Source organism: Seriola lalandi, unplaced genomic scaffold (assembly GCF_002814215.2).
Source record: "Seriola lalandi dorsalis isolate HSWRI2012SDOR001 ecotype SW California unplaced genomic scaffold, Sedor1 jcf7180002054893, whole genome shotgun sequence".
Lineage (NCBI taxonomy): Eukaryota > Metazoa > Chordata > Actinopteri > Carangiformes > Carangidae > Seriola > Seriola lalandi.
Genome location: NW_019525445.1, coordinates 2,454,386 through 2,480,206, shown reverse-complemented (window position 1 = coordinate 2,480,206; position 25,821 = coordinate 2,454,386). Strand labels below are relative to the sequence as shown.

The 25,821-nt window shown below is 41.4% G+C and overlaps 1 protein-coding gene across 2 annotated transcripts in view; it reads left to right on the top strand.

Annotated features, from left to right (window-relative positions):
• dpysl3 (dihydropyrimidinase like 3) overlaps nucleotides 1–25,809 on the top strand; it is a 39,529-nt gene extending 13,720 nt beyond the window's left edge. For both annotated transcript variants that reach the window (XM_087180135.1, XM_023429387.2), the window contains exons 2-13: nucleotides 5,504–5,592; nucleotides 6,961–7,145; nucleotides 8,800–8,964; nucleotides 9,300–9,361; nucleotides 10,193–10,273; nucleotides 12,840–12,908; nucleotides 14,185–14,305; nucleotides 15,448–15,604; nucleotides 16,391–16,532; nucleotides 17,622–17,792; nucleotides 21,099–21,278; nucleotides 23,532–25,809. In XM_087180135.1, the coding sequence (XP_087036261.1) occupies nucleotides 5,504–5,592; nucleotides 6,961–7,145; nucleotides 8,800–8,964; nucleotides 9,300–9,361; nucleotides 10,193–10,273; nucleotides 12,840–12,908; nucleotides 14,185–14,305; nucleotides 15,448–15,604; nucleotides 16,391–16,532; nucleotides 17,622–17,792; nucleotides 21,099–21,278; nucleotides 23,532–23,819 (1,710 nt within the window). In that variant the 3' untranslated portion in view covers nucleotides 23,820–25,809. The remainder of the gene's footprint in view (nucleotides 1–5,503; nucleotides 5,593–6,960; nucleotides 7,146–8,799; nucleotides 8,965–9,299; nucleotides 9,362–10,192; nucleotides 10,274–12,839; nucleotides 12,909–14,184; nucleotides 14,306–15,447; nucleotides 15,605–16,390; nucleotides 16,533–17,621; nucleotides 17,793–21,098; nucleotides 21,279–23,531) is intronic.
• The last annotated feature ends 12 nt before the right edge of the window (nucleotides 25,810–25,821 follow it).

Sequence of the window (25,821 nt, the reverse complement as noted above, 5' to 3'; positions counted from 1 at the left end):
ACACTATGATGTCGTACGTACCTGAATCCTCCATCTTGAAACAGTTTTGGTCTCACGGCCCCATCTCAGACTCTCAGATTCTGTCGTACGAACACCACCAGAGCCACTGAATTCCAGTAAATCGTCCTTGCCAAAGCCAGGGCTGCAACAGAAATTCCAACAGCATTATGACTGTGGTGTCTGTTCATTATGTGGATAATGCCGTCTCGTTAATGTTGTAACAAATGGTGAGGTTTATTCCCATAACCACATAATAGCACAGGCTGTTTAACTCCATGTCAAAGGAGTTTTGCTACCTAGGGAAGAAAATGGCACGACTGGCTAGGATGCATAGAACCTATACATGATAGCTTCATTTACAGTAACATAAAAATGAGCAGGTACTGTCTGCATGTTGCTCTCATATAATTAGTCAAAATAATGCAGAATTGCTGAGAAATCATATTTGGAAAAAATGACAGACTCCTGGATAATTTCAGACACAATAAACAGTGCTGTGGCACACGCTGACTTCATAACTGGCAGCATTGGGAAACAGCAAGCTGTCACTTGCTATATTTACCATGATATATTGAAGCGTAGCGTGTTGCTGAATGACCCGAGTGCTGGCGAATGTGACAGTTTGAGGCTTCCTGTTCAAAGAAAAATCAAGGAAAAACCCCCAATAAATGTTGTCTGCCTTTAGATTTATGAAGTGTGATTAAGCAGTGTTAATGAAAAAACTCCTGTCTCAGATTATGTGTCTTTAAAAAAAGGCTTGACAGTCTGGTCACCCACCCTGCCAAACACTACCACCACTTAGATTTAAGTTATGTGTTGTTGACATTCTGTGACAGTTCGGACATGCCTGTTGCCATTCAGAAAATTTGCTCTGTTTTATTTTTGCATAATGGTTTAAGCTGTTGACGTTAAGCATTTCAACATGGAGTTTTCCACTGACTAAAGAAAAAACTAAAGGATAACATCAAATGCAGTCTACAGTTCTAAAAAGTTCACCATGTATTTCATTGGCAGATGCACCGACTGAGGAATACTAAAATCAGCAAACCTACAGTTGCGGGGTTGTAATGGAAATGGAAAGCTATTGATTGTCGAATGATTGTGGTCTCTTGCATGCTGTTATAGACCAGAGAGTGGGCAGTAACAGACAAATGGGAATATGAGTGTGTGTGTGTGTGTGTGTGTGTGTGTGTGTGTGTGTGTGTGTGTGTTTGTGTGTGTGTGTCTGTGAGGGTGAGAGTGAGAGACTGCTGAGGCACTTCTGTAAGGCACCCATGCATGAGGACACACCCCTCACTGCAGTATTATAAATCAGATAAAAACTCTTTCCTCATCTGATGCAGTTGATGTGGGCAGGTCTGTGCTGCTGAGTTATAATCCATTATTACTGTATAAAGGCTTAAACTGGCCGTTATTATCATTACTTTTTCTTTCTTTTTTCAGTAATGAATGAACGAATGGTTTCGTCTATAAAATATTTGAAAATGGAAAAAAACCTTCTGTCTTAAATTGGTTGTTTTCTCCGACCAAAGGTGTTCAGTTCCCAGTGACACAAAACAGAGGAAAACAACAAATCCTCACATTTCAGTAGCAAAAGTTTATCATTCCTCTTTTATTTATTCACTGAAACGATTAATCAGTTATCAACATTGTTAATTTTCTGCACACACATGCTATTTGTTATCATAACAAGTGACTCAAGCATTTTGTGATGACTCATTCCTAGCTGCGTTTAGCCTGAGTCAGCACTGGGAGTTTGTGATTAATCTGACAGTTTCTTTAGAGCTGCTACAATTAGCCATAATCAATTCATCATAATCATAATCAATTTGGATTCACTGAAGGATCTGCTGCTCTTCTTTGTCATGTGCGCTTATAAATTCTATATATTTAGGTTTTGAAAACAAGCTATAAACACTAAATGATTAATCGATCAATTGGAGAAATAATCGATAAGAAAAGTAATTGAAACTGAGAGAATCTGAGAATCTGAAAACAGTGAATGTTAGCACTTTTGCTCAATAAATTCCTGAATTAAACTCATTTCATTTTTATTGATTGACAGATTAATAATCAGCTAGTTGTTTTATCACTATACTATTCAAATATAGGCCATTTCTGCATTTCTGTTAGTTTATGGATTTTAAGATGTTGACTTTGATTATATCTACACAAGATTTAAGATGATGTCACAGTATTTCCGTGAAAGAGGTGAAATGAAGTTATGAGTATGCTCTCCCTTTTCAAGTTCATTACAAATGCAGGGAGTTAAAGCAGCCGGGCAGTGCTCTGCTTTGGAAGGAACTGTCCGAGCTGATGAGCGACAGTTTCAGGGCACTGTGCTCTGCAGTATGATCTATACTGGTGCTATGTTCCAGCCGCTGATGACTGTGTGTTGTAATGTGTTGCTTCAGGGTGTGGTTGCCTGGGAAGGTTCTGGGCTCTGTTTCACACTGCTCCATCACCATCGCACACACACAAACACAAAGATGCAAGAATACACACACTGCTTGTGTTTATGAGCTCAGCAGATATGGAGCTTGTATAATTTGAGCTACAGACAGAAGTGTATTATACTTTTTTTTTTTTTTGTGATGTGTGAGGGAGCGGCTGCAGTTCATTACAGTGATGAAACACTGGGTCCACAGCCAAGGGTGTAAATCACTCCACATATGTGCTGATGGGAGAACAGGGAAGTCTGAGGGAGCCAACTCCTGCCATTTTACAGAATGTGAATGTATTACTGAGGCTTTAAATTAGAGGCTGTTTTTTGACAGGCTGTAGCTAATGATTGTTTTCACCATTTATTCATTTATTTAATGGATTTATTGATCACCTTGTAAGAAATTACAACAGGCATTTTGCACAGATTTTCTGATGTCTTTTAAACAAAATGATCAGCTGATCAATCGCTAATGAAAACAAATGTTATCTGCAGTTCTATTTAATATATTTGATAGATATCCTGCTTGTTCCGTCCCCAAAACAGCCCAAAGCCCAAAAGCATCAACTTGACTTGACATAATAAAACCAAGAATTACATCTTCCCATTTCAAAAGCAGGTATCACAAAATATTTAGCATTTTTCGCTTGAGAGATACCATAAATTATTAATTGGCTATCAGAATTGTATAATAAAATGGATTTAGTGCAGTCATTTACCGTTTATAGAAAATGGCTGCACGGGGAGCTCAAAGAATCAGAGCAGCAACAAGGATCCTGCAGGGATGGGACTAATCCACCTTCATTAACACATACATGAACATCACAGTAAAATTTTGTTTAATCAGCAGTGCCAAAGCTTAGGAAGTGGAAGGAGCTGCAGCAGTAATTATTACAATGAAAGTGTAACAGTGAGAAGTGTCCGGTTGTAAGATGCTGTAACATGAATATCATATTATTGCAACCAACAGTAACTTGAATTATTGATTTATTTAAGTCATGATTATTTTAGCAATTAATGGTTTGGTTTATAAAATGCCCAGAGTCCAAGGTGACGTCTTCAGTTTCCTTGTCGCAGCTGAAAAACAGAACCTGAAGCCCAAATAAAGTCAGTCCAGTATCCTATAAGATGAAGATGAGATAAATCATTTTTGACTAGTTGATTGATTGACTAATTTACTCACTATACTCCACTGACATAATAATTCAGCCTGTCTTCATGTGGCCAGGTGATTAACCACCAGTTTTCCCACAGATCAACCAACCAACCAACCGGGCTGCACAGGTGCCCACCTACCCAACAACAACCGCCCTTCTATCCCCGTAGCCCCTCCACCCTGTTCAACAGCCAGTTGCACAGTCAACCGGCTTTCCAATAAGTCAGCACAACCAGTCGCCCAGTCTCCTCCTCCTCTGTAGTCTCTCTCCCTGCAGTCAACCCGTTACCATGACAACAGCCTGCTAGAGTTAGTCTGTGGTGCAGCGGCAGCAGCAGCAGATTTGATGTCTGGCTGTGTGGCGTCATGGCAACGCCCCGATCGGACCACATGACGAGATGTGAGGTTGAAGGGTCCCTCAGACGTGACAGCACTCTGCAGTTTCATTTATTTTCCACACCAAAGTGGGATGTCTGCGACACATTCAGTGATAAGGATTGTTATTTTCTCATGCGGATTAAAAATATCCCTCCTCATGAAGCGATCAATAATCAATATCAGCGAAATGCATTTGGTCTGTTTGTATAAATGGGTTATGCTGGGAAAAATAACATCCACAGCTAGAATTGTTGCATAACAAGATCTGGATAAACGTGGTTAAGATGTTAATCCATGATCAGTCGGTTAAAGCAGCTTCAGCTCTGCTTCCTACGGCAAACGGTTGAAATCACCATGACTTGTCCAGGTCATTTAACACAGGAGAATGGAAGATAGAACCTGCTCCATTTATCTATGAATACCTCCCCGTCGAATCAGATTTCATATTCATTCATCATTAACTTATCATAACGTGAAGGATTTACTTCCTCTGGGAGACGAGGTCACCACGGCTGCTGTTTCTAAACAAAATAATAAGAAATAATGTTCTGGAAAAAAAGGAGCACCTCAAAAGCGGTTGCTGATTTTGTAAAGCATACATGTGATCAGACTGGCACACCCAGATTTACCCAGACAGTTGTATTTTTACCAGTTAGGGTTACCTTTGTGAGCTTGAAGGCAGCTACCATGACAACAGTCACAATGATGATGATCGTAAGCATTACTTTGTGCACCAATAATCTATATTAGTTACTTTATTCAGACGGTATAAGTGTTATGTATTAATTGGTGTGAACTGTGATGAAATTCCTCATTCCTCATTTAAAATGGTATGACTAGTGAATATGCCACACTAATCAGGAAGTGAAAATGGTGGAGCATGTATGACAAATCCATGCAGAGGAAGGCTAAGCTAGCAAAGTTAACAGAGAGCTGGTTTTCTATGATTGTGCATGTTTAAGAAGCTATGAAGTCACTGCATTGGTTTGACCCAAGAAAAAAAATTTGTGCACATTTTCCATAGTGGAACACTGCTAGAGAGGATCTGCAAGCTCTGTATTATTTGACAGGCTCATTTAACAAGAATATGAAGAAAACTTCGATGTAAATATGGGCTGTTTGCAGGGGGAATCAAACAACTTTGATGCGCAGGACCACAGGGAGAGCTGGGTGGGTGGGGGTGGGGGCCCACAATGTGGTCCAGAGCCGAACTGTGCATAGTGTGTTTACATGGTACAAGAGTGACAAACATGCCCCATCTCCTCCCAGCCATGAATGAACGAATGAATGAAATATTGTCCGTCTCCTCCGAGTGGAAAGCAAAGGATAAAATGATAAAAATGTGAAATAGTGAAGCATTGTGCAATCCCAAACATAGAACACAAATAATCTGGCAGATCGTCTTCCCATGAGATGTTCCCAAGCCAAAACTGGGGCTTTTGTCGGGAGGAAATTTGCACTGAATTCTAACATTTCTCTTATCCCTTCTTCTTGTCCCTCCCTTCCCCTCATCATTCTCTCCACAGAGCGACAGGCTTCTGATCAAAGGCGGGAGGATCGTGAACGATGACCAGTCCTTCCATGCCGATATCTACATGGAGGATGGCCTCATTAAGTAAGTCCTCCACTGCCCTCGTTACTGCTCCGCTCTCATCCGCTCCCATTTGCTTTCATTCCTCAATTCAGGCTCATCATCAAGTTTATTTGCATCTCATGTGTTTCCTCTCCTTTGTATTTAACTGCATCCTTCTAATGAAAATGCCGATTTTTGTGAGGAATACAATTCTTCTTATAGAGTACAAAATATGAAGTTTTACATCGTTCCATCAAATGGTTTTGTCTAGGTCAGTTTGTGTAAATGTTAAAGGGAAATTCCGGTTCTTTACTGTCATATTTTTGTCCGTTTTGATTTTACGCACATTCGCCGTTTTGGAGATTTGGCACATCCGCAAGAATGGAGAGTTTTCTAAAAATGTCAGTGTAACACAAATAATCTCAAACTGTCTGACGGAAAGTAACACAGGAGAATAACACCTAGGTTGATGAAGCGTAAAGGTGATGTATTAGTGTGTTTAATTACGATTAGAATTTGTAGAAGGTGAGGGGGCAGGCAAACCAAAACCCAAACTAAACATAACAGTGAACGCCTTCCTCCAGAGTGAAGAGAAGAAAAACTACATTGAATTTAACAATGAATCCATGAACACAAGCTGCTTGATTGTGCACACGAGCGTCCTGCTCATCGAATATGAAAAGGCAAACGGACCTTCTTTCTGGTGGTCACTTGCACCTTGGACTGGAGTTATAATTAGAGTGTCTAGTCCCCAGCTCTGTCTCTGCCCTATCAGACAAAACCAGGGTACGTCTCTCCTCGAATCAGTCTGTCCTGTCCTCTCCTTCACTCTCTGTCCTGTTCCTGCTTGATTTTCCGGTTATAGGCCCTTTGTCCCCACTGCCCCTCAGCCAGGCAGCTCAGAGAAAGGCACCCACAGAAAGCCTGGTGTTGCATAACAAACACCCAGATGCCTTCTGGACCATTGGGCTGCTGGCAAACTCTCAGGGACACTGGCTTCTGCCTGCCTGCCTGTCTGGCTTGTCTCCTCCGTAAAGTCTGAACAACAGGGTTGAAATGTTGATGTGTTGACATGGTGACAGTGTGCTGCTTCAAGCTTGGCTGACTTTGTTTTGCGGTCATGTTAAAGTCAGGAACTGTTTTTTTGTTTTCGTCGTCATTGATTGTTTCAGAAAGATGTCTTTCCATTGGAAAAAAAAAAAAGCCAGTCTGGACCAGAACTAAAAATTGCTGTAAATGTTGTGGCAAAATAAAAGTTTAATGCTTAATTTAACATAACTTCAATGTAGTAACATCTCAGATTTAGTTCACTGTCGTTGCACAGTACAAGCATTAATATGCCCAGGTAAAGTAAACTTTATTTTCTGCTGTGTGAACATCTTTAATGACAACATCATCTGCCCTCGACAGGCAGATCGGCGACAACCTGATCGTGCCCGGTGGTGTGAAGACCATCGAGGCCCAGGGAAAGATGGTGATCCCGGGTGGCATTGACATCCACACCCACTTCCAGATGCCGTACCGTGGAACCACAACCGTGGATGACTTTGCTCAGGGATCAAAGGCTGCTCTTGCCGGGGGCACGACCATGATCGGTAAGGGCTGCAGGAAAGGATCGTCCGCGCAGTGAAGGATAAGTTTCAGACAGAAAGTAAAAAAAAAAAAAGGGGAAGGGAAGGCAGAGACCCCAACAGAGGAAAAGAGAAAAGGGTGGGAAGTCTGTTTTTTGGGCAGCTCTCCAAAAGGGGAACATACAAAAGACTGTGTGTAAGGGGGGATAGCAATGAGAAAGAGGGGTGGGGGAGGCCTAGAGTGAAACACTACTCCCATAGAAATAGAGCAGCAGTGTGTGTCTTCATGCTTGTCTGCGTACAGTATCAGTTTGTGTATGTGTGTTTGTGCACTGCCCGTAGTTTACAGACCAGACGCTATCACAGCCAACAGCTGGTAGATACCACAGTCTCATTAATACCATTAACTTCTTCTAAAGCTGGCTCCGACTCTGCTGCCTGTTTGCCAGTGTCAGACAGACACAGCCACTAACAGGCGTGTTACTGTAGTAAGCTCTATTCATGGGCTCCATTCACAGAGGGATTATACTACAGCGGGTGATGTGTGAGAGAGAAAGTGAAAGCGCGCACTGCGGTTTGTATGTGCCTGTGTGCGTCGTACACTGCGTACGTCTTCCTCCGCGAACAGATGAAGCTGTGCGATTGTGTGACGGTTCAGATGGTATGGCATAGTAAACAACGTTTTGTTTTCGTGACTGCCATTTCCAGCTCTATCCTATCAACATGCAAAGACTAGATAAGCAGATTGGGTCCTCCTTAATGAGATAAAGAAGCCGGTCAGGTGGCGGGCCAGCAGGAGGTCTTATTTCATTACAGCTGAGTAAGACGGAGCGGGATATTTTGTGACACTGAAAAGGGGATTTACTTTGCCCGTGAATAATGTAGAAAGCAGACTTAAACGACTAACTAAATCTTCATCTTACAGACATGCATGTTTTTATTTGTAATTTTTTATGTGCAAGAGCATGATACTCCTTTGCTGTTATAATCCATGTTTCAGCAGGGAGGTTTTGCTTTTGTGGGACTATCCTAACAGAATTTTCAGTTAAATACTATTGGAAATATCATGTTTATACACTCCAGCAAGGGTATAAGATGCTCTAGTTTCTAGCTTGAATATATCGGTGCCGTTACTGTCACCCAAACGCGCCTTACTGCACCGCTGAAAAAAAGGTCCCACTGAAAAAGTCCACTGCCCTTTGGTGCCAAACTCTAATCTATAAAATTGATTGTGGTTACATAAAAAAACAAAAAAAAAAGTTTTTTGTTTTTTTTCAAGGAGAGCCTCACCCAGACAAAGATGTTCAAAATGTAATGTGACATCTGACAAGGTTTGCGATCCCCACTGGCTGAGCGCTGCAGGATCTCAGACAGACAGCTGATTATGCAAGATAAACTGTAGAGGGAGAAAGTAGAAAAACACCAGCAGACAAATACTGACACCGCCCTGTCTTCATCTTTCTATGTGTGACTATCCCCACCCCATTCTGTCTGTTCGTTTCATGCCACCTGCCATCTTTCCTCTTTGCATCCCTCACCTTCCTCTACTCCTAAACCCCTCCCCTGCCCCGCCTTTTTTTTTTCCCTCCTTATAAAACTTCTAACCTCCTCCTTCCATCCTCCCTTCACCCTTTCATCCCTGTGCCCTCTTTTTTCTAAACATCCACATCTCCTCCAGTGGACCATGTGATCCCAGACCCCGGGAACAGCCTGATGGAGGCCTTTGACCAGTGGAGGCAGTGGGCAGATGAGAAGGCCTGCTGCGACTACTCCCTCCATATGGACATCACCCACTGGAACGACAGCGTAAAGCAGGAGTTGGATAACCTCATTAAGGACAAAGGTAGGCTGTGACGGCGAACCTGATCGTGTTCGTTTATTTCTCAATTGACATTACATTTTTTAAAAAAAAGGAGTTAAATGTGTTTTTTTTTCTAAAAGCCATTTGGATTTGTAGTACATTAAAGATATAAATTCCTCTTTTTTTTGTTGATTTCCAACATTTTCTAACTACGCTTCCAGACACAGGTTACAATAAGTAAAAAGTCTATATAAACTTGAATATAGTTCAACTGTGGCACTGTGACACATTAACCTTTGGCCTTTTTAAAACTATTTCTCCCATTTTCTTCATTGTGTTGTTTCCCTGTTTTTTTTTTTTCTTTCTTTTTTCTACAGGCGTGAACTCGTTCCAGGTCTACATGGCTTACAAGGACTACTACCAGATGAGCAACAGTGAGGTACACGAACTGAAATCTGGTGCACATTTTTAACACTTTAGGTGTAAACACGCACGATCAATACATGTGTGGTGCAATATGTGTGGCTGCACTATAGACATGTAATATCTTGGCTTCACTTAGTACGAAATTCAAATATCATTATTTTATTCAACCAATCCATTGACATAATCAGATAATCTATCGTCGCTGACTTGCTATGAGACTGGATGGTTGCAAAAGCATCAAAACATGGAAATGGTTTGGCTCTAAGTGGTGATGCAGTGTCTAAAAAAAGTGAGTAAATTATGACCTGCAGTTGGAATATAGACCCAACTAAGCATTAATCTTTTTCTTTTTTTTTTTTCTCCCTTGAAATACCCTGTCCTTATGTAACTTGTAGCCTGCGACGTATAGTGTGAGTTCATGTTGTAACTGTGGCTGCTACAGAGTGTGAGCCCAGACGGGGCGAGGCGGGGCCCTCCGTGTTTCTCATGCAGCTGTGGCTAATTCGGTTGGTCAGAGGAGCGCATGAGGCAACTGAAATAGTCCAGCTTGAAAAACTGATGTCATGCAGTTTGCTAAGGAACTGCGGCACAGCAACATAGCAACAACTTGCAGCTCCGCCCCACATGAGTTTAACCATTTCTGGAGACCACACACGATAATTGCAGCTTGTCGCGGGTAGACGTCACGTAAATTGCGGGGCTTCATTTTTAAATTGTGGCTCAAGGGTGACCCCGGGGTTTAAAAAGGAGTGTCTGATTCTTGTGTAAACATTTAAGCATGGATTTTTAAATATAAGAGCAGTGCCACTGTAATTTCACTGTGTCTGTGTGTTTTCCTCTCCAGCTCTATGAGGTATTTACCTTCTTGGCAGAGAGGGGAGGCATCGCTCAGGTCCACGCTGAGAATGGCGAGATCATTGCTGAGGTAACATGGATAAACTTACAGACACCCCTCGTAAACATTTTTCCTTCTTTTTCCTCCTCCTTTCTCCCCCGCCTCATTTTCTTTACACACTCTCTTGTAATTACTTGACTTGGGTCCAAATCTGTCATCTGTTTTAGTTTAATGTGATTTATTTCAGCTAAGTTCACTTCAGTTCACCTGTCTGCTCGAGCCTTATCACGGCACATCTCACCACCTACAGACTAAACACAAAGTCGCTGATGAGAGAGACAATGTGTTTCGTGTAGGACAGTAATGTGTGGGTGTAGTTTACACGGGGCTGTGCCGTACTGCGGACAAATGAAAGTGAATGAACTGTAATAGTTGGTGGATTGAGAGGGTTCGTATTAGTCAGAGCTCCAGACCGTGCCTGGATTCTATCACTGTGTGTGTGTGTGTGTGTGTGTGTGTGTGTGTGTGTGTGTGTGTGTGTGTGTGTGTGTGTGTGTGTGTGTTGGATCTGATTCATCGCAAATCCCAGCTCGCATATGCAGCCTTAAACTAGGACTTTGAGAGAGAGTCTGATTTCCATCAGCTTTAAGATCAAAAATGTCTAAACCCCCATATTATGTCACAACCTGACTTTTACTGTAGAGCTCCTGAGACAGAGAGGCCATGTTTAGACCTGTGTTGGTACAGAGGACATGTTGTGTGATATGAAGTGATAACGAATACAAAGAGTACCCACATACTAGTTTAAGGGAGCTGTGAATGTAGGATACAGATTTTTCTGTATCCAGCACCTATCCCACTGAGGTGTAGCGGATGTGCACACGACCGCTCATAATTCTAACAAGTGGCTACCACGAGGGATAAGTGCTGAAACCACTGTCTAAGTGCCTAAAGCTATAATTCCTTTTATGGCCGCTAGCTGCTTTCCTTGAGGAAAACGATGACTTCAACTTTCCCTGCATAAATACAAAATCCAGTTCAAATTTCCTGAAGTTCTCATTCATGAAAATCTGGGTTTTTGAAAAATATTTGTCCCCTTCAAGGAAACTCCAGCCTGGTTCATGCTAACTTTTTAATGTACACCTTCCACTGTGGAGATTTGGTTAATGCAGAGACAGTAGCATGAGCTTCTAAAGCTTTCCAAATAAACACTTGGAGTCCAAATTAAAAGTCAACAGACATCATGCCTGTGGTTGGTAGCTACCTGCACAGGTGGCTACTTCTGCAAAAGCGAGCTGGCTAAAGAAAAAAGCTACCTGTTAATCTTCAGTACTAATAGTTTCTTGTACTGCATGATTCATTTCGGTATTACAAAAACATCCTGAAAGGCTTGATTACTGTCTTAACGGTTGTAGTTGCTGTTGCTTAGCACATGAAGAGCTGACTGTTCTGTCCATTCGTGACTCTTCCGGTTGATTTTGAGGAGGTGGAACAAATTTTCAGCACATCAATATTGATCGCAGCTTCAAATTCGTTTCTTATAGTAACACAGCTGGGATCACTCTCATCTGAGTCTAGATTTTCCAAGTCTGTCATCAGCGGGTCCCACTCCGAGCAGCGAAAGTTTTTTCCTCCCCGGGCGGCTTTGGAGTGCAGTGACCGCAGGAACACCGCCGGTTCCTTGACTTACGTGTCGTCTTGTGGGACGGTCCTCTAGCTGCCTCTCTGCCTCTGCTTCCACTCTCCATCACCCATATCATCCATCTTCTTGTGTATGCACTCTGATTGGAGTAAATATGGTTAGCCACTGGATAACCAACCATTTATCTAGGTTTTCTTAAATTTCTTAAAATTGAAGCAAAGCCTTCTCTTGTTTTCTACTACCTCCCTATGTAGCACAGATGTGGTAAACTGACAGTGACCTACAGCCTCACATGTATTACCAAACCAGCATGTGCACATGAATGAACAGCCATTTCGGGGTCAGGAGTAGACATCTATGAAGTTAGCTACAATAGCTAATCCAGGGAGCAAATTTTTTGTGCTAATTCAGACTCAGAGATAAGTGATCTGCTTGGCCTGATATGCCTAGTTTTATCAATTTTTCCCGTATCTCCACATCAGAGGTGGCAAATGAAAAGAGAGCGTGACCCAAAGTCAAACTGGTCACATTATGAGAATAAAACCCAGGTTGATAATAATATATATATGATATATATATGATAATAATACCATAATTTTACTTTAATGCTTAAAACAAAGGTCGTAATAAATCATCCAGGGTGGCATCACAGGAATTATGAACCAAGTGTCTCAGAGCAGGGGTCACTCCTGCGTTTACTACAATGCAAAAGTGCAGCCAGAACTTTTGGGAGGTATAGTACATCTATAAAAAAAAGAAAAAAAGAAAATAAAAGCCCCTCAACAGCCCATGGATTCCCGCAGTCCTCTCTGTGTGTGGCCCGACTCAGATGGTAAAACTGCTGGTCGCACAAGCAGAAAAAAAAAGCAGAAAACCTGAATATCATTTTGGAGCGTTACCAAAACTTTACATCAGCCCGAGCATTCACACCACTGAACACCGACAAAAGCAGTCCTGAAATGCATCCGTGAGCTGAGCAGCTAACAGCCGACTTTCTGTGCGTTTGTGCAACAGGAGCAGGCCCGCATGCTGCAGATGGGTATCACTGGACCAGAGGGACACGTGCTGAGCAGGCCAGAAGAGGTACAACACACACACTGCACACACACCTATACAGTGATTATGTTAAACATTTAGTCTTGAACGTCTAAAAGACTGAAAAAGCTGAGTATATTTGTTTTAATACATAGAGTAGCCTTAGTTTTTATTGAAATATTGTGTGTTTTGATGTGTTTTAATGCCTGTGGTTTTTTGATGTTAGCTGTTTTATATAATATAAACATTAAATGTGCTTCCTTTTGGCTAGGAGTCCGTCAAAAATGATTTCAATCTCAAGAGATCTTCTTGATTAAGTAAAATTCAAATAAAAAATAAAAAAAACAGCCTATAGCAGTCCAAGCACATCCAGGCACAAACTCACACACACTCACACACTCACGTTGTCCACGATGACGTTCTGAGACGTTTCTTTCATGCGCACATTTTTCTGGTTTATGCAACATGTGGTTTCAGACGCATTAGAGGCGTTGGGTGAAAACTCTTCCGTTACCCCAATTGTTCCTGCTAATGTTTCTTCGACAAACAGCGAAATGAAAGCCATGCTCTCAACTCAGCAACTTGTCTTGCCTTTAGCTTGACTGGGATTTTCCACTCTGTGGTGCGGCGGAGTGAGGTCGTCCCACCAGTCTCACAGTGTCATGCAGTTAAGTGGAGTCTTAGGAATCAAAAGCTTGGAAACATAATTCAATTGAGCAGAGGCCAAGTTGGATGAGTGCTCTATCTGTGCCTGGTGTCCTGTTTGGTTTTAATTTATTGGTTATTGGACCCAGGCTGAGATTGTGGACTAGAGCACAATAATCAACATAGTTTGCGTCACCTTGCAAGCTACAAAACACATGTAGGCTGACAGTCGCAACATCTGGAGGCATGCTTGACTTTCTACTGGCAACTTCTGTACAATTTCTTACAGAAAGTTGTTTGTTGTTCTTGCTCACTTGACAATTTAATAATCACAATAAACTGCCAGGTGCTTTCCAGCGTAGACACGTGTCTCCAAAATGTGTCCAGAGGTGTTTGTTTTTAATTCGTATTACGGACTACGGTGCTTTTTTGTCTGTTTGTCCTAACTGTCCTAACTGTGTGTAACTGAATAAATCCCTAACCTCACCAGTGAATGTTAAAATTATAAGCTTTCACTTGTCATTTTGGTTAAAAATGAATAATTCAAAAAATATGGCTCCAAAAATACATAATTTGCTGTGGTTAAGATATTTTAAGTTTATTTGAGAAAAAAAAAAAAAAAAACTCTTAATGGGAAAAACATTTCCAAGTCAACCACAACGTCCTGTCCCTTCTGTAGCTGGAGGCAGAGGCGGTGTTTCGTGCCATCACCATCGCCAGCCAAACCAACTGTCCTCTCTATGTGACTCGGGTCATGAGCAAGAGTGCTGCTGACATCATCTCACAGGCCCGGAAAAAAGGTAAAAGAACGGCATTTAGACTTCACTGCTGCAACAAGTACTTGACACATATTTTACATGATATTTACATTAAAAGTCATTTCTCTCCCACCATGTGAATAACAGCTTTTACAACGAGGAAAAAAAAGAAAACGGATTCACAGGAACCATGATAGAAAAGATTGAGTTCCATCTCTCGAGCGTCACCCACTTTATTTCTGTGGAGATTGCGGTGCTTTAGTACATTGTGTATTAGAGTAGAGTTGTAGCAGCGTAAGGGCTATCTTTGCATGATCTCCAGAAAGTCTTCAACACACACATTGCTCATTAAAATGAGACAAAACATGAGCTTGATTCTATTTTATAATATTGTTGACAGCTTTTACATGTATTTCTCATTTGGCTTAATTTCTTTGGGAAATCTTGGTACAAATCAGATCAAACAAACAAGAAACTACATCGGATATGAATTTTAGATAGTATTACTTAGCTGCCCGTTTTTTCTCTTTGAGGTTGCAGATGTACACAGATGCTATTTTATTATCTTCAGCAGTCTTTTCTGTGGTTCAGCTGTCACACAGACCGTTCCTCAGTCCCAGTAGAACAGCAGGAGTGAACCAAGCTGCCTCCCTGGCTGTAATGGATTCCCGAAATATACAATTTTTGAGAATGAACCAAGAAAAGGTTTTTAGTGCTGACCTCAGACCTGACCTCTTCATGCATTCATCATCTCCAAACATTAGGGGCCTTTAGGGGCTTGACACCTTTTGTTTGGATCTATTCATGTAAACCGGGGAGGACATGGAACAGTGAGGTGTCAGAGCGAGGGACCTAACAGAGGAGCAGACAAGTGTTAGTGACAGGAATCAAACCCTGGCTCATCATGCATGAAAGTACAGGCTCAGCTGCGATTGAGCCAAAGTGAAATTTGTACATTGCCAAGGGTGGTGTTTGGCTTTTCAGAGATCAGGCATGGTTCCTCTCCTGCAAACACTCAGACGAATTACCAAAGCTTTTAGTGAGATTAAACTGCTGACAAATTAATCAGTCTTGACTGATTCATTTTCTCGATTCGGAAAATGCCAAGAATCACTAACATAAATCAGTTTTATACACTTCACATTTGATACTTTAATAAAGTTTTACCACTATTTCTTTCCCAGGAAATGTTGTGTTTGGGGAGCCAATCACAGCCAGCCTGGGGACTGATGGGACGCATTACTGGAGCAAGAACTGGGCCAAGGCGGCGTCTTTTGTAACATCACCCCCTCTTAGCCCTGATCCCACCACTCCAGACTATCTGAACACACTGCTGTCAAGGTACATATCACAACTCTGGTAATGTTGTTCATCGTGTGCTTGGTCGAGACAGGATGGAAGCTATTTTATAATTATTTCACATGATGTTGTATCATTGTTGTATCATATATAACATAACAAAAGGCAAAGGAGGATATACATACATTCCCATCCAAACCACACACTGCTTGTGAGTGAACATTCAGTTTGCATGTGCACTAACTGAAACGTTTCTGCAACTTCTACAGACAAATGAGAATAACTGGATTAGCAATTAGCTCCATGGTTAACATACGATAAACCCTGACTAATTTCATTACAGTGCTAATTGGCATTACTCTCCACGCAACCTCTCCTTCATCCAGGCCAGACGAAGAGAGTCAGAAATAAACTCCCGATAGTGGATAGAGTTGTAGCTTATAATAAATCTAGTGAGCTAATTTTTGACTTTGTCACGGTTTATGTGTTTATATGTTCTGTTGGCTGTATACATGTGAAGAACAAAAAAAAAAAAAAAAACCTCTTATCAAAAGTTTTGGTAAATCAGCAGTTGTTACTGGACCGGTAAGTGAGTTACAGCGTTACAGGGAAACAGGAAACATTCGTAACGGTTTGTGCTGGAAGAACAAACTCTGGCAATTACTCCCAGTCCTTGCTCGGTGTTGTTGTGCCTCTCCGGCTCAAGTAAGAGAGGCACAACAATCTTCCCTCGTGATGGCAGAGCTTTACAGTCTACACAGATTGCGACGCGCTGGCGTGATTTCATCTTAACTCTGTATTTTTGTGTGTTTTTTCCTCGTCTCCCAGTGGAGACCTGAGTGTGACTGGCAGTGCTCACTGTACCTTCAGCGTGGCCCAGAAGGCCATTGGCAAGGATGACTTCACTCAGATCCCAGAGGGTGTGAACGGAGTGGAGGAGCGAATGGCCCTCATCTGGGATAAAGCTGTGGTGAGGACCAGTTAGGCGTTTTCTTTCTCCAAGTTTTTTTAAACTTTGGAAGGAGAAGGACAAAAAAAAAGTAAAACAAACAACATGAAGACGTATTCTAGACTTTTTACTTTCATCTTGATTCACTCCCCACCCTTTTCCCCAAGGAAAATCATCATTTTGTACGCCTTAGCTTTGCTCTAAACTGTCATCTGCAACCCCTATTCTTTGATTCTCAGTTTGAGCTGTTGCTGCTCTGCAGTAAAATCCACATCTTTCTCATCTCTGCGTTTTTTATAAGGATGTTCTTGTTCTGTCTTTCTGCTTTTATCAGGCTTTCACTATTATTCCCAACATAGCTCTTGTCAGCTATTACTCTCCCTCCCTCCCTTCCTTCCTCCCTTCCTCCCTCCTCTCTCTGGCTTTATTTCAGTCTTGTTGTCACTGTCTCTGTCTTGCTTTATCATTTGCTTTTGTATCTCCACAGCTGTCCTTTCCTTCACCCTTTGATACAGCACACTACCCTGTTTTTTCCCTCCTTGTCTCTTGTTATCACTGCATCAGTGTTCTGCTGACAGACAAAGAGCATGTAGCTTTTAGACAGCTGTGGAGTGCCGTGCTGCCTGCAAAATGCGGATGGGCTTTTAAAAAGTTAAACTAAATCCATTTCCTCACGGCATAACTCACACCAAACTTGGACTGAGTGCAGCCTTTCACATGCTTGTAAGCTTTGTTTTTTTAATCATGTTCCACAGCCTGGGTAGCCATTTCCCCTTTATCTCCAGTTTTAGCTAAGCTAAGCTAACTGGCTCCTGACAGCAGCTTCATACGTAACACGCAGACATGAGAATCATACTCTTAACTCTCAGCAAGAAGGCAAATAAGTGTTTCTCCCAAAATTTTGAACTATTCTTTTAAAATCTTGCTCTTTGTATGAACGAGAGTAAGAAAAAAACACAAAAACAATAAAATAAATCATGAAATGAAATCCAGCTAGAGCTACACACAGTATATCCACATAGGTAATCCATCTGTATGTAGAAGCAAAATGAATTTCCATGTGACATTTATCCAGTTTCCAATCACTATTCCCTGTTTCCCCCCTCCTAGACTACAGGTAAGATGGATGAGAACATGTTTGTTGCAGTGACCAGCACCAACGCAGCCAAGATCCTGAACCTGTACCCTCGCAAGGGTCGGATCGCCGTGGGCTCTGACGCTGACCTGGTCATCTGGGACACGGACTCCATCCGCACCATCACTGCCAAGACACACAACTCGGTATGTGCAGTGAACACAGCTTAGATTTTCAGTAGAATCCAGCTCGGGACTTTTTTTCTTTTCTTTTTTTTTAATCAGTTCTTCTTTCTCCCTCCTCTTGGGTGACACCAGCATTTTTTGCAGATGAAATGTGATTGACTAAATATAAGAGTTGGAGGAGATAACTTTTCTACATCTGTGTAAGAGAGAGAGAGAGAGAGAGAGAGAGAGAGAGAGAGAGAGAGAGAGAGAGAACATTTTTGAGCGGCTTCCAGACAGCTCTCGGTTCCTCTGAACGGAAATGAAGTCTCAGTGGATGTTCACTACTAATGCGACTCACACTGCACTGATCACATGGCCAGCTCTCAATGTAAAGTTGAGCCTCACTAAGTCCAAAAACCCTCAGCAATGATGGTAGAAGTCGTGATTGGAAAAAAAAAAAAAATGGATTACTGAAATACACTGGTTTATCCAAATACAACAACAGAAAAAAACAACAACATTCTGTCAGTGATAGAAACATTTTCCACAACACCCTGTACAAATCAACAGGGAATCTGTGTGCTGTTTAATCAAGAGCTTCCTCTACATCACATTCATTTGTACGGATGTTGCAATATATTCCCACAACTATAATGGTTTTCAAGAATGTCATTCAGGATTGTGTTACAGTAAATACCAATACTTCAAATTCTTGCACAAGCCCCAGAGATTTGAAACATCTGTACACACTGCTGCTTGGACAAACTACTCATCCCATTAGTAGAGAACAGCTCAGAAGACATTTTATTTCATGGGAAATTCTCTCAAGGCAATCTGAATCAGAATTGGTAGTGTAGCGTAACCACCATTTACTCCACCTCCCTTCTTTTGGAATCCGCTTTGCTTTTTTTTTTTTTTTCACTAAGATTTTGTTGCAAATTGAGTTTAGCCTTGTGGCCGAGGGGTTTTAGGGGCGGACCATGAATCGCTAGTGGAAGACTAATTTTTATTTATTAATGATAGGAAAATTGACCTGGCTGCAATTTGACAACATTAGTTACGGACAAGCTGTTGGCAGCTGTTGCACCGTTCCTTTTACAAAGTGCATCATAGTGAACGTTAGACGCCGTGTTACGTTTTTTCCGGAGGTCTGTGTGGTCTGTGTTACAAACATGTTGATTTCTTAGTTGCAACAAAACACCAGCTTATGAAGTTAGTCATAGAAATCACATTTTTCCTTTTCCTTATAAAAACAGTACGTAAGACTCAAATCACAAAAGATAGAGCAATGCTTAAACTTAATGACACTTTGAAACTGAGGGAATTTTGCCAGTTACATATTAACTATATATTTAAAAGATGAAAGCGAAACTACATTTAGAAACACGTGAACCTGAATTATTATTTTTTTGTCAAAGGCCTCATAAAGACACACACACGACCATATTCTCCCTTACTCACACCCGCGCAAACATCTTACATACACACTGTTCGTACAACTGACACATGTGAGTAATGAGGTCTCTACCGTTACACAGACATTAGAGGATCCCAAGCAGGTCGGCTCGACAGCAGAGGAAGTGCACGCGCAGATAATTAAGGTTTTACCAGCCGAGCACAGATCCTGCCTCCACAGAAAAACATGAGTGACAGAAGAGTGCGTTTACAAACAATGTTTGTAGGTAGGCCTTAGGAATGATTAAGTGAAACTTGTACATTTAAATTTTTCCTCCCTTAAAGGCCTGCTGGTGGTTGTTTAGTAGGGGAGAAAGTACATTGCTCTGTCTCCAGATGGGAGGAACGGAAAGGACTAATAATATGCCTTCTCCAAATGTGGAGTACATCCACTGAGGATCCTTGGGTTCTTACATAATGATGTCACCCTTTCATTTCCTGCTGCTCGTCCCTCCAGATAAAATAACACAAGAGAGCAGAAGACTGGAGAAGGGCAGCTCCCAGCTCCTATAAATCTACCTTAATGGACAGTCTGACGCTAGGCCAAACAGGAGCGGTCCTGTTTACCAGGACACTGTGTTGGGGAATGCCTTCCCCTGTACAGTAAATATAACTTAGACTGTGCTGTGTCTTAGTTTGTTATCAGTTCACTCACATCTGGTCTGCATTACTTGTTTTTGTCAACTTAAAAATGCATATATGCACAATAGGGCATTCTGACACACCAGAAACACACACACACACACACACACACACACACACACACACACACACTTTCTTAGACACACTCAGCTTAGTCATGACATCATGTTTGGCTTACAGTAAGTCTTAGTTATGTCCTGTTCTGGCCTGAATTTGGACGGCAGCAGAAAACAGGGCCGTGTGCAGAGGAAGTAAGCAACAATGGAATGAGGGGAGGGGACCATCAGAGATCACAAACATGTCGAGAAAAGAAAGTTGGCAGAGGGGAAATTGGAAGAGGATGAATAGTGCGCAAGGTTGAAAAAATGCAAGGGATTACATAAATCAAGCAAGAATGGGTGAGGGAGAGAAAGACAGAGGATGGAAAGCAGGCAGAAAGGGGGATAAGTGAGTGAAGGAAACGGACAACTGGAAAGAGCAGAGTGAAGAGAGTGCGAGAGAAACGAGGGAAAGAGAGCGAGAGGTGCTACGGCGGCATCAGACAGCAGCTCGATCACGGCAGGTGTTTGTACATGCCAAACTGACGAGTGTAAGAAAACAAGGGTGATGAATGGTAGAAAATGAATAGAGAGAGAGAGTGGAGGAGAAACAGAGTGCATGCCTCCCACAGCCCCCCCCCCCTGTTGTTGTCTTCTTCATCTCCTCCATCCCTTATTTCATCAGGGAGGTTAACAAGGTTTTCTTTTGTTATATTTCTTTGGCTCAAATTTGAGTTAACAAATGACATTTCATTTCATTTCATTTCATTTCATTTATTTTCAAACTATGATCCAAATCGGAGCTTTTTATCACAAAACAACACAACAGATTAATTGAAAACTCCACTCTGTTAATTCTTAAACTCAGTGGAATTTTATGTTTAAACTTTTGCATCAGTGTTGCCTTAATAAACGTGTATCTTTTGTGCTTACTATTCATAAATCTAATTTGATCCCATTTTTTTTTGAACAGTGACTTTATTTTCCACAGTCAAATTGTCATATTCTTTTATAACTGTACATTTATACGTTCTGTATATATTTAGCATAATATATAATTGGTCATTTTAGCTCCTGCTGTGTGATTAACGTATTTACTCATAGCTTTTGTTCATATCTACTAAGTCACATATTCCCCCCATTTGCCACATTCTGCTGGAACATCCTGATTTCTTCACAGGTGTCTAATAATTTTATATCTGCGCTGTAGGCTGCTGAGTACAATGTCTTTGAGGGCATGGAGCTGCGTGGGGCCCCACTCGTGGTGATTTGCCAGGGGAAGATTGTTCTGGAGGACGGGAACCTGCATGTCACCTCCGGTGTGGGCCGCTTCATTCCCTGCTCTCCCTTCCCTGACTTTGCCTACAAGCGAGTTAAAGCCAGGAAGCAGGTAAATACAGGTTTTTACTACTGTCCAGCCCACTATATACGCTTTATACAACAATAATCTCATTGAGGCAGATGTCATATCTTTGAATGATATGTCCATTTTGAAAGGCAAATTCTGTTTAAGGAGACCTGTACAACCTTCAGCTGAACATATAAAGACAAAAATAATCCATACAGAAACTTGAGAAGGTTGAGCCATCATAGTACTCACCACACTGTTGAATTGCAAGTGAGCTCTGGTAAGCACAGTGCCAATAACACCACAACGGTGCCTGCTAAGCACCAAAGATGGTGCCTAAATGAAAACTACAATAATAAAATCATATCAGAAAGAATAACTGTTGCTTTTGATAATCAAACTTACCCATTGACACACACAATGCATGAGAAGATTTGGAGGAAATAGGAGAAATTGGGAGGTAAGAGTTAAGGTCTCTTGGCCTGTAAGTGAGTAAGTGGGAGTTTGGGCTGAGATAGAAGTTACAGTGATGGAGAGGACTGTGGGTGGGAGAGATGGAGGCAGTGAAGTGGGATGAGGGGGAGATAGAGCAATCTGAGCTCAGCCACAGGGAGACGGCTGAACCTTGGAGGCTGAGGTCCATGCAGTGAGGGTGGTCGTGGCTTTGTTTCATCATGGTTTTAAAAAGAACACAGTGAGTTTGGATTTGGATAGCTTTCCACAGAGACCTACCACACATGGTTAAAGAGTTACTAAAGTGTAGAGTTAAAATGAGTCCCATATTTAAAATTTATTCTGGTTTTGCAAGACTAAAAGTTATGTAGCCATGTTGCCCTTATTACAGGAAAGGCCACAAGGTAGCTGAGGGCCTAATAGTCTTTCCTGAGACAGAAACGTCACAGGTCAGTCAGGAGAATTAATGTTTAGACTGTACTTACAGTTTAAAATCGAAAGCCACATATTACACAGCTACTTTAGTTTGAACATTTTTGGGTTCACCCCTATTTGCATTCTTGTTAGATTGCCTAAACATAAAGCTACTGCCAGAAGCTGGTTAGCTCAACTGAGCATAAAGACTGGAAACAACTAGCCATTGCTCTGTCCAAAAGTAACAAAATCCATCTACCAGCAACTCTAAAGGTCTCTAATAAACACAGTCTACTTTGTTTAGTTTGTTTAATCTGTACAAAACCCAAAGTGTAAGAACTGGTGTCTGCCATTTGCTCGGCAACAACACAGTGAAGACAAGAAGTTAGAGTCTTTATGCTAAGCTAATTGGCTGCTGGCTGAGGCTTCATATTTAGCGTAAAGTCATAAGAGGCTTATCAATCTTCTCATGTCACTCTTGGAAAGTAAGAGACTAAATCTACTTTCCAAAATGTCGGACTATCTTAAATAAAATGGAAACAAATAGCAAACTGGTGAGCATATGCAACGACAAATAACATTGTAAGGGCGAAGCGTGCCGTTACACCTAGCAAACCTAGCAGCAGACTTCAAGGAATAAAATAATATTCCTGTATACCACAAATGTCAAAACCCAGAGTGCTTTACCTTGTCAGAAAGAAAGAAATTAAAAGAGACATGTAGCTCCTCTAGAGGATTAAGGATTCATTAGAAATATAAGTGACCCCGTTTAACCATTTCATTTATAGCAGCGTAAAGTGACAGCAGACCCTGATTTCTGCTCCAGTGCCATCTTTCTTACAGCTCTAGAAACGTCATTGTTCAACAATTTCCTAATCTGCAGCTGGCTGCTAATGAGAAAATGGAGCTATAGTAACAGTGTGTTGTTTATCTTGGTCGCACTCACGGTTAGGCTTCCTTCATTCACAGATGTCTCTTTTTAACTCTTGACAGAGCTTCCAAGATTCCACTGAGTCATGCCACAGACAGACAGACAGACGAGGACATGCTCACTAACAACATAAAGTTTCAACTTGATTTAAGACATACTAATACTGTATGTTGTGTTTTTTTTCTGCTCCAGTCTGTAAAAGACTTTGCTTACTTGTGTATGTGTGTGTTTAAGTTTGTATTTGTGTGTGTGGTTGTGTAAATCTGGAACTGGTTCTGAAGCAGGAAAAAGGCTCTCTGAAAAATGCATACATAATACAGACACAAACAGTTACACAAACAACCATATAATGCTAAACAGGTGTGGACTCTTTTGTCATACCAAACACCATGATGTCTCCCTCTGTCCTTACTCATTCTTTCTTCTTCTGTATCTTATTATGCTTCTTTATTTCTCCCTAAACACCTCCATCTTTTTTATCTTTATTTGCCTTTCAGCTGGCAGTCCTGAGGGCAGTGCCCAGGGGAATGTACGACGGCCCGGTGTCTGAATTCTCCATGTCTCGTGGTGGTACCCCCTCTGCTTCGGCACGTACCTCTCCCACCAAACAGCCCGTCAGAAACCTGCACCAGTCTGGATTTAGTCTAGCAGGTAACCCTGCACCATGCGGTGAGCCCAGCTTCTTAATACAATCAGCCGGTCGGTCCTTCCTCATCTGTTATTGGTCTGCATTGATTTTTACTGTATGTAGGGAACATCAAAGGAGCATGCATGTGCATCAGTAGATCCACCATGACACACCCTTTTATCTAAACTACTTCATGCTGTGAAGTACAACAAGTCATGGTTGTTTTTTTTTTAGCATGTTGTTGCTGTGCATGAATGATGCATTCACAGTCCTTGGCGATGAACCTCGAGCCTGTAGAGAAACCTAATAATCTCTTGTTGTTTCAGATGTTATGCTGACGTGCACAGTATGGCATGTATTTCTCTGCAGTATATCACACCGCTTTGTGAAAGTGGTTATACAGTGTTTATATGACAATTTGTCTGTTTATGCATGTCATTAACTTGGATGCCTTAGCTTCCTTGAGCTTTAATGAGCCACAATGTATTTAGTTAAATTTATGTACAGGCAGTTAAAGTTGGCTGTTTTTTGTTTCTGTTTTTGTTTGAGTCTTGTTTTAGTTTGACATGAAGTCAGCTCTACCCCAAATTGAAACCACACAGACTGTACTTTTGACCAACACTCATCTATGATGTAAACTAGTGTTTTACATTTATTTAGATGACTTAGCATACTATATAGGAGCCCAGTACTTTTGTGTATTTCTGTATTGTGCACATTGAACTAAGCAAATGATGGTTTGTATTATCCTGCATTCCTGCATGTATTTTAGGATACTTGTATTCAGATTTTTATATTTTATTTCCAGCATGCACACAGATGTATCTTGCACTACTTTAGTCTTTCTAACTCAAATCAGTCATTGTTTTTAATGACTCATCTCCAAAGAATGCATCTTAAACCCTGTTTCTCCCAATGAATCACTCTCTTAAAGTATCTCACACCTCTCAAACAAGGTAATTTTGAGGGCTCTTTAGGACACTGAGACCTCCAACTGCAGCCTCCTAGTTTTTCTCCACAGTTGCACGTACTGCAAGTCCCACTGGTTATGAGTGTTGGCACGAGGCCTGAAATATACGGCATACAATATTTCACTCCCGGCATTTAGACACGGTCAATTAAGAAAGCCTATCTAATGTGAGAGATCACGGCACGATGTATTCACATTGGACATCTGTTCCATTATGCAGGACTGCTGAGTGACAGTCTGATTGTGCCCATATGTAAGGTCAGCGCAGGATTACCTTAGATTTAGAAAACAAATGTGAGAAATTGTTTTCATCCAGCTACCAGTGAAACTACGTACACATGGTAAAATAACGAACCAGATAGTCAGTGTTTCAGCGTTTTTTTTTTAATCAAACAGAGCAACAGTAGCTATTAGCCAGTCATCCTGTCCTCCCTTGACAGACTAAATGTGTCCATGTGTAACTTCAAATCAATGAGAATAACCTTGTTTAACCTGGAGAAACTGCAGCTGTATCCACCATGGTGCTGGCAGTCTTTGTGAATACACAAACTATTTTTAATAGCTGATAACTCATTTTTGAAAGAACAGTTTACAGAAAGATGTTTAGCCTTTGGCTGTATTGAGCAACCTGTTTTTTCAAGCGTGGCTTATGTGCGATACCTCATCGATGAAAAAAGAAGGTGACCTCCGCTGGAAAGAATTTCTACATTTGACTACATAAATTTACTGTAAAGAGAGGGGGGGGGGCGTACGGGGTGTCCTGGTTTCCCAGGCCTTGTAATAGTTGGGCGCTTAAGTATGTGCGTATTCTTGTATGTGTGTGTGTGTGTGTGTGTGTGTATATTTTGCACGCACTCTCAGAATGAGTCAGTCTCCTATCTATTTTAGTTTTTCCAGGGTCACCACCTGCAGAGTTGATTTACTTGTCTGGAGAGGAGATGTGAAGGATTGTTTGCTTAGATGCAGTGTATCATAGTCTGACATCATTCCACTTTCCATTTATACACTCGCTGATAATTTGTTGCAGCAGACGCCCTGGCTCATCCTTTGGAAACGCACTGCTTTATGTCAAGACTGTAGCTTCTTTTGTTAATGTTTCAGCAGCACTCATACAAAATATGGCGCTGTTGAAATTTGCATTCCTTTCTCATCTCAGTGACATGTACCATCTATCATAGACAATAATAAT